This window comes from Pongo abelii, chromosome 4, assembly GCF_028885655.2.
Source record: "Pongo abelii isolate AG06213 chromosome 4, NHGRI_mPonAbe1-v2.0_pri, whole genome shotgun sequence".
Lineage (NCBI taxonomy): Eukaryota > Metazoa > Chordata > Mammalia > Primates > Hominidae > Pongo > Pongo abelii.
The window spans coordinates 135,137,305-135,152,663 of NC_071989.2; the positions used below are offsets into that span (position 1 = coordinate 135,137,305).

The 15,359-nt window shown below is 41.1% G+C and overlaps 1 protein-coding gene across 1 annotated transcript in view; it reads left to right on the top strand.

Moving 5' to 3' along the window:
• Positions 1 to 15,359, top strand: part of LMNB1 (lamin B1) — a 62,005-nt gene that overhangs the window by 23,156 nt on the left and 23,490 nt on the right. Inside the window, exons 2-5 of the mRNA XM_002815832.5 lie at positions 6,548 to 6,704; positions 7,342 to 7,467; positions 12,043 to 12,213; positions 13,641 to 13,766. Of these exons, the coding sequence (XP_002815878.1) occupies positions 6,548 to 6,704; positions 7,342 to 7,467; positions 12,043 to 12,213; positions 13,641 to 13,766 (580 nt within the window). The remainder of the gene's footprint in view (positions 1 to 6,547; positions 6,705 to 7,341; positions 7,468 to 12,042; positions 12,214 to 13,640; positions 13,767 to 15,359) is intronic.

The window sequence follows — 15,359 nt, forward strand, 5'->3', positions numbered from 1 at the left end:
GAGTTTGAAACCAGCCCGGGCAACATAGGAAAACCCTATCTTCCCACCTGCCCCCGCAAAATACAAAAATTAGCTGGGCATAGTGGCATATGTGTATACTCCCAGCTTCTTGGGGGACTGAGATGGGGGGATTCTTTGAACCCAGGAGGTGTAAGTTACAGTGAGCTGTGATTGTGGAGGATTGCTTGAACCCAGGAGGTAGAGGTTGCAGTGAGCCGTGATTGTGCCACTGCACTCCAGTCTGGGCAACAGAACGAGACCATCTCAAAAAAAAAAACAAAAAAAACACAAGCTGGGTGCGGTGGCTCATCGAGCCTGTAATCCCAGCACTTTGGGAGGCCGAGGCAGGTGGATCACGAGGTCAGTAGATGGAGACCATCCTGGCCAACACAGTGAAAACCCCGTCTCTACTAAAAATACAAAAAAATTAGCTGGGCATGGTGGCAGGTGCCTGTAGTCCCAGCTACTCGGGAGGCTGAGGCAGGTGAATGGCGTGAACCCAGGAGGCGGAGCTTGCAGTGAGCCAAGATCGTGCCACTGCACTCCAGCCTGGGCGACAGAGCGAGGCTCCGTCTCAAAACAAACCAACAGACAAAAAAACTCCAACTCATTGATTTATTGCTATTATCTGATGGAGGCATGGGTGTAACCTTAAGAATTTTTTTCATGATTCATTCAGCCTAGAAAATTGGTAGGAAGAAAGAGAGGATATCCATGCATGTGAGTTTTAGAGATTATAGAAGCATCAGTTATTATTTTTTTTCTTCTTGGAAGAGACATGATATTTTACATAGGATGAAAAAAGAGAAGTTGTGTGTGTCTGTGTGTGTGATTTTTTTTCCTTCCTGGAAAAGACGTGATACATTTTACATAGGACGAAAAAAGAGAAGTTGTGTGTGTGTGCGTGTGCTTGTAACATTTACCAAAATAGTCATTATCTGAGTTTTCTGTGTAGAAGATGTAGGAATAATAAGTCATGGGCCTTGCCCTCAAAGAGTTTTCAGTCTCTTGAGGTAGCTAAGCTCATCCACAAATACAGGGATTTGTATGATCAGTGCACTGTAAGTGCTGTATATGCAAGAGGAAGAGATAGTAGTCAGTTCTTCTCTCTTTATTAGCCACTTTATGATGCATTGACTTTTTCACTGTTAATATTGTGGCCTAAGGAGGAAGAGGAAAAATGTATGAACACAGAACAATTTGTTTGTGGAGTTAAAGGGCTCACAATGTAAGGACAGCTGTAAGAACTGTCTGCCCTGAGCTCCCAGTGCAGGTAGCCCCACAAGTCCCTTTTCATCATTTTACTTCAGCATCTGCAAGATAAGCCTTTATGCTACCCGGACAGCTATACACCTAAGTGTGGTGACATGGCCTAGTGCCTGACCCTCCGCAGTAAAGGTACTGAGGGTCCAGAAGAAGGAAGGGAATACTAAAAACGCACTTAGCTGGGACCTTGTCTTATTTATTTATCTTTCTCTTCCTGGTAGTACATAGTAGATACTCAGTAATGTCTGCTGGATTAAGTAAATATGTCTCGAAACTAAGGACCTGGACTAAGCCTCTCCCCCTGTCTCGAAACTCTCCTGTTTACCTGTGCATAAGAGTGCATATAAATTCCACTGTACATCTGTGTGGGTTAGAAAAAGCAAAAGTGTGTTCATAACCTCCTATGAGAAGAGACTAAATTACTTTGCACCAAGGGCGGTAGCTGACTCTTGAGTTCTCTTCAGTGCCTGGTACAATGCCTGCTGCCCACCTGCTTGTGAAGGCTGTGGTGGCTTGTACAGGCACTGCAGGGCAGATCTAGATTGACTATTTGGGTCTCAGAATAACCTTGGTCTTCTATAACAGAGGCTGAGTACTTATCTTTTCATGAGTTGTTATACTAAATAAAATTGTAAGTACTGCTTTCCTGTGGCTTGCTTCTTTCATTTTTTAACAGAAATTTTATTGAGTATCCCCACCCTATATCAGACATTGCCAGGCACTGAGGATCTGAAGGTAATCTCATTTTACCCACATTCCAGTGTAGGAGACAGACATGGAATCTTAAATCTTAAAAAGATGTATATACCATGCACCATATGAGAATGATGCACCAAGTGCTATGGAGCCCAGAAAGGTACATGACTTTTTTTCTGCAAGGAGAGGTAAAGCAGGGAAGCATTACAGAGGAAGGATGACATTTGTTCCATCCTTAGTCTTAGTTTTGAATGGCAGTTGGTTAGGAATTAGATGGAGTTAGGAATGGGAATAGATGGCATGGAGTGGGGGAGAGTGAAGTCCGAGGCTCAGAAGGTCTTTAGGACTTAGACCTGAAGGGCTTTCTAGGGGGACATGCCGTGCCAAGGAGCTTGCATATTTCTTGATGGTCAGAAGTTTTCAAACTGTTTTGCAGAAAACTAGGACTGTTGGGATGGGGCTTGATGGGACACTGGACCCTACACTGTATCTTCTTTTTTTTTTTTTTGAGACGGAGTTTCACTCTTGTTGCCCAAGTTTCACTCTTGTTGGCTGGAGTGCAATGGCACAATCTTGGCTCACTGCAACCTCCGCCTCCCGGGTTCAAGCGATTCTCCTGCCTGAGCCTCCTGAGTAGCTGGGATTACAAGCATGTGCCATCACGCCTAGCTAATTTTGTATTTTTAGTAGAGACTGGGTTTCTCCATGTTGGTCAGGCTGGTCTTGACCTCCCGACCTCAGGTGATCCGCCTGCCCCGGCCTCCCAAAGTGCTGGGATTACAAGTATGAGCCATTGCAGCCAGACATATATATAATTTTTTTTTTTTTTTGGAGATAGGTTTTCACTCTCTCACCAAGGCTGGAGTGCAGTGGCACGATCAGGGCTCACTGCAGCCTCGACCTCCTGGGATCAAGTGATTCTCCTGCCTCAGCCCCTCTAGTAGCTGGGACTACAGGCATGTGCCACCACGCCTGGCTAATTTTTTTTATTTTTAGTAGAGATGGGGTCTCACCGTGTTGCCCAGGCTAGTCTCCCTTCCAAAGTGCTGGGATTATATACGTGAGCCACCGCACTTGGCCAAGAAGTAATTTATAACAGAACAGTTTATATTTTCATAGAACAGTGTTTTATGTGACTAAGAACTTGACATAAAATGAACAGTAGAAGAATTAGTCATGACTGAAATTAAAGCTCCTATAAAATTTCCACTGGTATCACTGGGTGGCCCTCAGGGTACCACAAGTAAATACTCTCTTCATCCCCTGTCCTCCTTATCTTCTTTGGTTTTTTATTTTTATGGAGGAAATCACCATATTCTAGTCATCTGGGTGTACTGCCTTGGGTTAATTTTTGGCTTCTTGTGTTTTCTACACTCCGCAAGATGTTGCACACAGTATCTTTCACTTCATAGTATGACATCCTGAGTTTTGAGCTATTTACATGTATTACCTATTAAATCTGTGAAGTCAAATAAACAAGAACGATACTGCATAAAATATGCCAATTTTACAGGTTGTTGCATACAATAACTTGTAAAGTTGACGTGCTGTTTTATGCAGTATCATTCTTGCTGGACCATTTTGGTTCCTGGAAGGCACAGGTCATTCTCCTGCCATGAGGCAGCATCACATTGAGAAGTACCACATTATGACCTGAGCTTTAAAAATTACTGTTTGTAATTGTTAAGTAATTAATTTTGAGTCAGTAGCTTTTGTAAGTATCGTGTAATACTGCATTTAAAATATGGTTTTATTTTCAATCATATGTGTTATGACATGTATCCTAGCCCTTCGGGTGATTTGATAGTGGGACAAAATAGAGGCTCCTTCACAAGTGTCAGTTCATTCCTGTGGAGACCTAGCACTTGTATGAACTAGGCATTTTGGTTGTAAATTATTACAGTATGGGATTTTTTTTTAACAGTTAATTTTTTCCTCTTCTGGACTAGTCTTCAGTTAAAGCCTGCCATCTTGTGGTGTTTTAAAGCATGAGATTTAAGCATGTGGCATGACTGCTGAGCTTTTATGATGAGTAAAAAGTGAATACTGTTAAATCTTTTCATATGTGATCATCATTTGGCCAGTTTATTTCTTCACTTTATTTTAATATTACAATATTATTTTGAAATTTTTATTAATTAAAGATTCCTCCTTTAGCCAGTCCTCAAACATTAGTACGTAAAAGTATTCTTCTATAATAGCAGTTTTTTAGTTTATTTTTTAAATCCTATTTCTCCAAGAAAAATACAATAGCAGTTTTAAGAACAGGTATTAATAATTTTGATATTGTTATTATTTTTCGAGACCGAGTCTCACTCTGTCACCCAGGCTGGAGTGCAGCTGTATGATCTCGGCTCACTGCAACCTCTATCTCCCTAGTTCAAGCAATTCTCCTACCTCAGCCTCCCAGGTAGCTGGGATTACAGGCACACCCCACCACGCCCTGCTAATTTTTGTATTTTTTATAGAGGCAGGGCTTCATTTTGGCCAGGCTTGCCTCAAACTCCTGACCTCAGGTGATCCACTTGCCTCGGCCTCCCAAAGTGCTGGGATTACAAGCATGGCCCACCATGCCCGGCAATAATTTTGATACTATTAAGGCTTCTCCGTGTAACTACTGTTAACAATTATTTGGATGAGAGAAATACTGACCTTTAAAATATAATTATCGGGCAAAATATATCCAAATGAACTATAATTTTATAGTGTAGAACTCCATCTAAAAAAAGTGATTATTTAGAGGCCGGGTGCAGCAGCTCATGCCTGTAATCCCAGCATCTTGGCAAGCTGAGGCCGGCGGATCACTTGAGGCCAGGTGTTCGAGACCAGCCTGGCCAAAATAGGCAAACCCCATCTCTACTACAAATACAAAAAATTAGCCGGGCCTAGTACCGCACGCCTGTAATCCCAGCTACTTGGGAGGCTGAGGCATGAGAATCACTTGAACCCAGGAGGCAGAGGTTGCGGTGAGCCGAGATCGCCCCACTGCACTCCAGCCTAGGTGAAAAAAAAAAGTGATATTTAGAGAAAAAGAAACTTCAGTTTGAACCTCAGATTGTTTTTTGTTTTTGTTGTTTTTGAGACGGAGTTTCGGTCTTGTTGCCCAGGCTGGAGTGCAATGGCACAATCTTGGCTCACTGCAACCTCTGCCTCCTGGGTTCAAGTGATTCTCCTTCCTCAGCCCCCCGAGTAGCTGGGGTTACAGGCATGCACCACCATGCCTGGATAATTTTTTTGTATTTTTAGTAGAGACTGGGTTTCTCCATGTTGGTCAGGCAGGTCTTGAACTCTGAACCTCAGGTGATCCGTCCACCTCGGTCTCCCAAAGTTCTGGGATTATAAGCATGAGCCACCACGCCCGGCGTGTTTGTTTTTTTGAGACAAGGTCTCTCTCTCTCACCCAGGCTGGAGTGCAATGGCACGATGTTGGCTCACTGCAACCTCCACCTCCCGAGTTCAAGTGATTCTCCTGCCTGAGCCTCCCGAGTAGGTAGGACTATAGGCATTGCACCACCACCATGCCTGGCTTAAGGTTTTGTATTTTTTGGTAAAGACGAGGTTTTACCATGTTGGCGAGTCTGGTCTCGAACTCCTGACCTCAAGTATTCTGCCAGCCTTGGCCTTCCAAAGTGCTGGGATTACAGGCATGAGCCACTGCACCTGGCCCTGAACCTCAGTTTTTTGGTAGTTAGTTGTATAAACTGAAATAATTTTTATGCAAAATATTAGGGAGGCCGTTATTTATTGTTACATCTATGTAACAAAATGGGAGGTACTTGCAAGCTTGGGGTCAGTTAGTTCTTATTAATATCGGGGGAGTTTCAGTATCATGCATTGGGTTATAACATTACTTTTTAAAATAACATTTTCTTCTCATTTAGTGTAATTTGATTTTCCTTTTTTTCTGAGACTGGGTCTTGGTCTACTGCCCAGCTGCAGTACAGTTGTGCAGTCATGGTTCACTACAGCCTCAACCTCCTGGGCTCAAGCGATGTCCCCTCCTAAGCCTCCTGAGTAGCTGGGACTACAGGTGTGTGCCACTGTGCCCGGCTCTTTTTTATTTTTTTTTGTAGATTCGGGGTCTTGCTATGTTGCCTAGGTTGGTCTTGAATTCCTGGTCTCAAGTGATCCTCCCACATCGGCCTCTCAAAGTGTTGTGATTACAGATGTAAGCCACTGCGCTTAGCATGATATCCTGACTTATAGTTCCTGTACGTTTTGGCTTATAATATGCGTTATATTAAAAAAAAGAATTTTCATTTCTTCAAAAATATCCTGTGTTAGTGTGCCTCTTTATAGAGCAAGGGGGACAGGCAGTCTCACTCAGGGACAAGCAGGATTCTGGTACATTGGTCTTTATATGGACGTCTTTAACCCGTAGTCATTAGTAATCATGTGACATTGAAAGAGAATGTTAGCCAACAAAAACTCTAGATCCAATGCTTGTGAATTGCTTCTCTAATTTTGATAGGTGATGGGAGCCTTTATTTAAACTACTTCTTTTGTTTGTCCCTTCAGCAGAGAGGGAGAAGACCTCAAGTCATCAGTATGGTTTGATGTCTTATGCTTTTTAAATCTATTCCAGCTATGCTAAGAAGGAATCTGATCTTAATGGCGCCCAGATCAAGCTTCGAGAATATGAAGCAGCACTGAATTCTAAAGATGCAGCTCTTGCTACTGCACTTGGTGACAAAAAAAGTTTAGAGGGAGATTTGGAGGATCTGAAGGATCAGATTGCCCAGGTAAGGTCAAGCCTATTCTTGAGCCATATGTGACAGGTTAATTGCCTCATCTGCCTTAAGCCATAGTTTGTTTGATTGATTGATTTTCAAATGTATTTTATTTTTGAAATTTTATATATTTCTTTTCTGATGGTTTACTTGAAGAAAAGTCTTGAGGTAGCTAAATGCAAACCATTATCACCTCCCAGGCGTTATATCTGGATTGTCCACATCTTGTGGCTCCCTTCTTCTTCCCTGTTGTACACACACTCATTCTATCTCTGCTCTCAAAGCCTATTTTGTTAGTTAGGATATAAGTAAGAAAAGAGATGCCAAAATGCTGCTCTCCACACAGGAAAAAATGAAAGTGGTTAGCTAAAATAACTAGTTTGATTTTTGAAATGTGAGGGAGTCATACGTCTCTGTTCTATTCCCTGTTGCCAATTAACAATTTGACTGGTGATTTGGTATGATACTCTGTGTGTGGGACCAGCAAATGAATACCCAGTTCTGTGATAAATGTTAAGATGAAGTAATTATACATTGATAAATGTATAGGAATTTTAACACTTGATTTGATTTGATTCATAGATATCTTAAGTTCATTATTAAATGATTGCCATGTAATTTTTATCACAATTCTTTTTCCTTGTAATAGTTGGAAGCCTCCTTAGCTGCAGCCAAAAAACAGTTAGCAGATGAAACTTTACTTAAAGTGGATTTGGAGAATCGTTGTCAGAGCCTTACTGAGGACTTGGAGTTTCGCAAAAACATGTATGAAGAGGTAACCATATATAATTTTACTTTGTAAAGGAATGGAGGAGTTCTAGAATGACTTTGTCATAGCTAAACATGTAATTATATTTTATTTATGATTTCTTTGCCACAAAAATGTATCAGACAAAGAAATAATAAGGTTTGGGGATGGGGAGAAATTTTGCAGGTAGATTATTCAAGCTACTGTTCCTAAAAGACCGCTTGCAGGTAGATTATTCAAGCTACTGTTCCTAAAAGACCGCATTTGAGAACTCAAGCTGTTACTGTAAACAGATATGATTTCACTTCATCTTACTTATTTTTGTTTTTTTGTTTTTGTTTTTTTGTTTTTTTTTGAGACGGAGTCTTGCTCTGCCGCCAGGCTGGAGTACAGTGGCGCGATCTTGGCTCACTTCAACCTCTGCCTCCTGGGTTCAAGCAGTTCTCCTGCCTCAGCCTCCCGAGTAGCTGGAACTACAGGCGTGTGCCACCACGCCCAGCTAATTTTTGTATTTTTAGTAGAGACGGGGTTTCACCATATTGGCCAGGGTGGTCTTGGTCTCCTGACCTTGTGATCAGCCCACCTCAGCCTCCCAAAGTGCTGGGATTACAGGTGTGAGCCACCACATCCGGCCTCACTTCATCTTAACTTATAAAGGCTTGGTCACAGCAGCTAATTACTGTCAACATGTTTAAGCATTAGTTATCTATTCCTGCCTAACGAATTACTTCCAAAGTTCATCAACCTAAAACCACAGACTTGTATTAATTTCTCAGTTCCTGAAGGTCAGAATTCAGAGCTGCTAAACTGGGTGGTTCTGTTTCTGGGTCCCATGAGGTTGCAGTACAGCTTTTAACCTGGGCTGGAAGAATGGCATCTGAGCTCATTCACAGGGCTGTGGGCAGGACATGTCAGTTCTTCACCTCATGGTCTTCTTCATAGGGCTGCTCATGATATGGCCCCCGCTAAGGGCCAGTGATGAGAAAGAGAGAGAGAGAGAAAGAAACACAACGAGAACATGAATACATGCTACCAGCTACCAAAGCAGAAGCCACATTGTCTTCTATAACCTAATCACAGAGGTTACATACCATCACTTTTGCCTTCTCCTATGGCTCACATCTGGAAATGCGGCTACTCACAGCATTTATAGGCGTGTACATTTTTTTTTTTTTGAGACACGAGTCCTGCTTTGTCACCCAGGCTGGAATGCAGTGGCATGATCTTGGCTCACTGCAACCTCTGCCTCCCGGGTTCAAGCTACTCTCATGCCTTAGCCCCCCTAGTAGCTGGGACTACAGGCGCGTGCCACCACGCCCTGCTGATTTTTTGTATTTTTAATAGAGACGAGGTTTCACCGTGTTAGCCAGGATGGTCTCGATTTCCTGACCTTGTGATCGGCCCGCCTCAGCCTCCCAAAGTGCTGGAATTACAGGCGTGAGCCACCGTGCCCGGCTCACTCATGTGGAAATCTTAAAATATCACTTATAAGCCTTAACTGCTGTGGTCAAGGGGCAGGGGCAAAACTGTTGTCAAACAAAGGAAGTAATAAAATTGAGGAAAGGGGAATGTATATTTCATGAAAATTGTAGAGGGTTGAAATCAACTCATGGGGGAGAACATGCTGTTAATGTGCTAGGCTTAATGTTTTTAGAAGCAGTGTAATTTTGAAAACAGTGACTAACAATAAAATAGGAATTCATTGTAGCAGTTAGCAAACCAGTTTTTTAGTTGGAGGAAAAATAATAGAAATCTGATTATTTTTTTAGATTACAGGCTTTAAACAAAATAGATATTAGTGCAAGGTGCACCAGACAAGCAGTCAGACCTTGGACAACTCTTAGTGTCAGTTTCTTATTTAAAATGAAATACTGATACTGCTCTTTTTTTCTTCAATGAGTGGTGAGGATCAAAGTGGAATACTGTGTGTAAAAACTCTTTGGATACTGTAGCGAGTGCTGTCATATAATTGTTACTAAGTGTTGCTTTGTTAAAGCAGATATTTTTATATGAGGTTGACTTACGTTTTTGTTTTGTTTTGTAAAAATTGTGATTTATCATTACTTATTTCTGATGTTGTGTGTAGACAACCAGGAGTAGGGTTTTTTTTCTTTGTAAGATCACTGGTTCTATATAAAAAATAGCATCAGTAAAAAGTAATTTAATATTTTTAGAGTCCGTAGCATCTTTTAATTTTTGGCTTTTGCTTTTTTGAGAATGGATGTTAAGATAGTCCTCTTCAGCGCACATGTACCCTAAAACTTAAAGTATAATTAAAAAAAAAAAAAAAAGATTGTCTTCTTCAGTTTTTTTTTTTTTTTTTACTGTTTTTGGAGACAGAGTCCTGCTCTCTTGCCCAGGCTGGAGTGCAGTGGTATGATCTTGGCTCACTGCAACCTCCACCTCCTGGGTTCAAGCGATTCTCCTGCTTCAGCCTCTGGAGTAGCTGGGTCTACAGGCATGCGCCACCATGCCCGGCTGAGTTTTGTATTTTTAGTAGAGACAGGGTTTGACCACGTTGGCCAGGCTGGTCTTGAACTCCTGAACTCAAGTGCTCCACCTGCCTCGGCCTCCCAAAGTGCTGGGATTATAGTTGTGAGCCACTGCACCTGGCCTTTTTTACTTTAAAAAAATTTTTTTTTGAGACAGGGTCTCACTCTGTCGCCCAGGCTGGTGTGCAGTGGAACGGTCTTGGCTCACTGCAACCTATGCCTCCTGGATTCAAGCGATTCTTGTGCCTCAGCCTCACGAGTAGCTGGGATTACAGGTGCACACCCTCACAACTGGCTAACTTTTTTTTTCTTTATTTTTTACTAAGTAACACCATGTTGGCCAGGCTGGTCTAAAACTCCTGGCCTCAGGTGATCCACTCGCCTCAGCCTCCCAAAGTGCTGGGATTACAGGTGTGAGCCACTACGCTGGCCTTAACTTTTTTTTTTACATTCATGTTATATATTCAGTAATAATATCTAACTTCCTTATTATGAACAGTTGGGGGAAAGAAGGAAGGAGAAAGACGAAAGAGGAAGGAGGAGGTAGACAAAGAGCAAACCATTAGCAGTCGCTCTCTTCAGTGTTTTCATGATTTAGGTATTATTGGCTTCATGAAATAGATGTGATCTCTGGGAGGGTGATAGCAGAACCCTCCTGATTTTTCTGATTTTTCTGATTTTGTCAAGTGCACGCTCCTGTGTAGTAGTTAAGAGAAAGATGAAGAAATGCACAGGAAAATACATGTGCTAATGTACACAAACAGCAACTGGTGGGTTATACTTCCCTCTTGTGGCTTCTTCAGATATTACCATTCTAATTATTATTATTTTTTTTGAGACAGAGTCTAGCTCAGCTGCCCAGGCTGGAGTGCAGTGGTGCGATCTTGGCTCACTGCAACCACCGTCTCCCGGGTTCAAGCGATTCTCCCATCTCAGCCTCCCGAGTAGCTGGGATTACAGGCACCCTCCATCATGCCTGGCTAATTTTTGTATTTTAGAAGAGACAGGGTTTTACCATATTGGCCAGGCTGGTCTTGAACTCCTGACCTTAGGTGATCTGATCGCGTTGGCCTCACAAAGTGCTAGGATTACAGGCGTGAGCCACTGTGCCCAGCCTTCCATTCTAATTTTATTTAGACACTTCCTTAAAACCGAGTAAAGGATCATGACAACTACTTCTGTTCTTCAATGGTAAATTTTTCATATATATTTGATTTAGTCAACTAATATTGTTAATAAGATCCTGTGTCACTTGATAATGATAGCTTAATACCGGCTTTTAAAGAAGTCATGTAAATTAGCTTGTGCTGCCTATTATTATGTCTGAGAAAATAGTTTTATGGCTGGGCACGGTGGCTCACACCTGTAATCCCAGCACTTTGAGAGGCTGAGGCAGATGGATCACCTGAGGTCAGGAGTTTGAGACCAGTCTGGCCAACATGGGGAAATCTCATCTCTACTAAAAATACAAAAATTAGCTGGGCACGGTGGTATGTGCCTGTAATCCCAGTTACTAGGGAAGCTGAGGCAGGAGAATTGCTTGAACCCGGGAGGCAGAGGTTGCAGTGAGCTGAGATCATGCCACTGCACATGAGCCTGGGCGACAGAGTGATACTCTATCTCAAAAAAGAAAATAGTTTCATTTCACATAAATCTTTACTTGAATTTATCACGACTGTTAAGTTTAACTTTCCATGTGCTGTTTTTTCAGAGATGTTCTTAAGATTATCAGTGAAACAATTCAGAAAAATAATTTTTGCTTAGTGTTTAGTATAGTATACTGTGTATAAATCCTCAATTGCATGGTAGTTTTAGTAGGCCATCCAGGCCTTTCCTTGGCTTCAGAAAAATAAATAGCTATGCTCCTGAAAAGGAATAGAAAGTTCCTAAGGCTTGAGATGCTACCACTTATGTCATTAGTTGCATTTCAGAAACCTTCTCAACTGAAAACTAAGAGGCAAAAAGTGTTTATTCACATGACTGCCTGAGGACAAATTAGGAGGAGGTTCGTGTGTAAAACTTCAGATGGCTGTGATGTCACTCAGGTGTGTACCAGTGCAGCCATGGTAAGTAACTTGGCTTTATGTTTTTTGTTTCTTTTTTCCCCCAGGAGATTAATGAGACCAGAAGGAAGCATGAAACGCGCTTGGTAGAGGTGGATTCTGGGCGTCAAATTGAGTATGAGTACAAGCTGGCGCAAGCCCTTCATGAGATGAGAGAGCAACATGATGCCCAAGTGAGGCTGTATAAGGAAGAGCTGGAGCAGACTTACCATGCCAAAGTGAGCTCTCTTCAGAAGATTCTTTTGAACACTTAAAATCATAACTTCACAGTTCCCATGATGAACATGGCTTTATGTTTATTTTGTTCTAGTTTTTAAAAATGATTCCCCTAGTCTCCATGAAATATATAGAAAATTGATTTTTTCAAAAAAGTGCAGTTTTCTATAAACTAAATGTTATTAAAAATTACTAGAAGAATGTAGGGTTGTTGCAATTTTATTAGAGGTTAGGTTTTGTCTTTTTGTCCCATTGATCATTCATATTATCCCATAGTAGTTGAACACAAGCCATGTGAAATAACTTTCTTCCAATAACAAGTACTGATCATGCTGTCCTACATAAACATCCATTTAGTAGTGAATGAATGTCAGACTGCATTAGATCTCACTTTCATGTCATCATTGTGCATAGATTGTGACTACCACACTTCGGGCTTTTTTGCATAAGGGCCAAATGGAAAGTCTTTGCTATTTCTTCTTCTGTCACTATTATTCACTTAAAAAAATATTGTAGAAACTTCCCACTTATATTAGCTGACCATACAAGAATTCATAAAAATCACCAACTAGTATAGGCTTGCCCTGGTAAATGATTTTGCTTCATGTTTTAAATGTTACATGATTTGATTAAAAAGAGTTTTTTGTGGTTGACTTAGAATATTAGAGTCACAGAGTTATTGAAAATTTTCATTGCATGGCCTTAAACTGTTCATGTTGCTTTTTATCTATTGTATGAAGTAGCAGTTAGTGAAAGTGAAAGATCTTATTATAAGCAGTAACTTCAGTTGTATAACATTTATCCAGTATCACACATTGAGCTAGACAGTGGAAGAGCTAAAGTAAGGATGAGTCACAGACTGTGGCCTCACAGGGAGCCAGGGAGGAGACACAGGAGCATGTGCTTGAGACACACATACGCAATAGTGTTACGGGATTTGTATTTTACTCAAGGAGCTATTTTTTTTTTGCTTCTGAAAGGAAGTATTTCTATCCGGTTTGAACGAGTCTATAAACTAGTATTTTCTGCTTGTTGGTTTACATTCTGTATTGGATTTGGTGGGTTAGGGCTATTTGATGTTTCTTTTCTTACAGACACCACCACAGTCAAGTTGCTATTGCCCAGTCTCCTTATTATCAGTGTTATCTTAGACATTAAAGGTTTAATAGATGAAATATTGAACTAATAAGCTTTGGGTAAAGGCCTAGGTATATTAGCATTCTTAAAGCTCATTATTTAGGAAGTAACTCTAAAAGTCACACAGAATTACCATCATTCACACCGTATCAGCAAACTTCATGATGCTTTTCCTGTGTTTCATCGACCAGTTACCAGCAGGACTTAGGTTTGAAATGCCTTGAGGTGAATCATGCTTCCTTATTTGTTTCAGTTCTAGATAAGACTGACTATGCTTTGCTTCTTCTTTTAGCTTGAGAATGCCAGACTGTCATCAGAGATGAATACTTCTACTGTCAACAGTGCCAGGGAAGAACTGATGGAAAGCCGCATGAGAATTGAGAGCCTTTCATCCCAGCTTTCTAATCTACAGAAAGAGGTAAATAATCATCTTTCTGTAAGAAGTTAGACTTGAAGGCTACCTTCACCATGGGCACCTACCTGGTTTGCTCGGGCTGATGTCACTCCTCCCTCTGTTACAGAGGATGGTGTCATCCTGCGCTTTCATCTTCACAGTATTTTCTAGATTCGTTCATTTTGCATTGCATAAACATCCTTTGAGCAGATACTGTTGTTCCTAATTAGTAGATTACACAGAGCTAAGGGACCTGCCCTTGAGGAAGGAGGCTGCTAGTTTATTCACTGTACTTATCCTAGGACCCAGATCTTCTGACCTGTCTAACAGCTTCATCTCTACAGAGTTATTCTCAACACATTCCTTTTTTATATCATTTGAAAACCAAAATGAAGAAAAACATGCAAAAATTCTTTGTGGGTGGTAAATGCTTTGTGTTTCTAGACAAATTCTTTAGTGCTTAAAGTATATAATAATTAGGATCCAGGAAAGTAGCTTTAATTTGCATATTCCGATAAGAATTTAGTGACTCATTCATTCGTTGGTACCCCTAAGTGACAAATGGCATTATTGCCGGCTGTGTTGACCGGCTGCCTATCAGAGTGTGATGGTGTGCTTCAGGTGCCGCTTAAGCAGGCATGGACACGACTTCAGATCAGTTTTAGCCTGGGGTGATGTCAGTGTGGACACAAAGTACATATACTCCATATACTGCATTCAGAATGATTCAGCAATTAACTCGTCACCTTAATTATTTTGGAAATAACTTCAGCTTCTATTTTCCTCAAGGGAGGAAATCTTGTTTTGAATTTTCCACATGAGAATAAACTTTATTTTACTCTTTTTTTTGAGATGGAGTGTTGCTCTGTTGCCCAGGCTGGAGTGCAGTGGTACGATCTCGGCTCACTGTGAGCTCCGCCTCCCGGGTTCACGCCATTCTCCTGCCTCAGCCTCCCAAGTAGCTGGGACTACAGGCGCGTGCCACCATGCCCAGCTAATTTTTGTATTTTTAGTAGGGATGGGGTTTCACTGTGTTAGCCAGGATGGTCTCGATCTCCTGACCTCATGATCCTCCCGCCTTGGCTTCCCAAAGTGCTGGGATTACAGGTGTGAGCCACCGCGCCCAGCCTATTTTACTCTTGATTAGGCTTTTCTTCCTTCCTTTTTCTTTTTACCATTTTTAGTAAAATATTTTTCTAATTATAAAACTGATGACCTCTATTGCAGGAACTTAGAAATAAAGCAGAAAATGAGTCCCATAAAATGGGGTGATATAAAATAATTTAGTTAACACAGGGGCTTTTACATTGCCTATCATGTGCTTTGTTACTTATGTCACAAATTTTTAAATTATTTTAAACCTATTTTGTGCTGATAGCATTTTGAAGATTTTCATTTAATAGCAGAGCTGCAAGCACCTCTGAGTTCATTCCATATAACCACAGATCTAGGTGAGTTTAATGACGTGCCCAGAGGCTGCAGACTGATAAATGGGTTTCTCTACTGGTTCCCAGTTTTTCCTTTTATACCTCATTCTCTTCAAAGAAGATTTACTTTTAGAAATTTAACAGATAATCTTTTTTTCCATTGCACCATCTGTCTTAGTCCTTTTGGGCT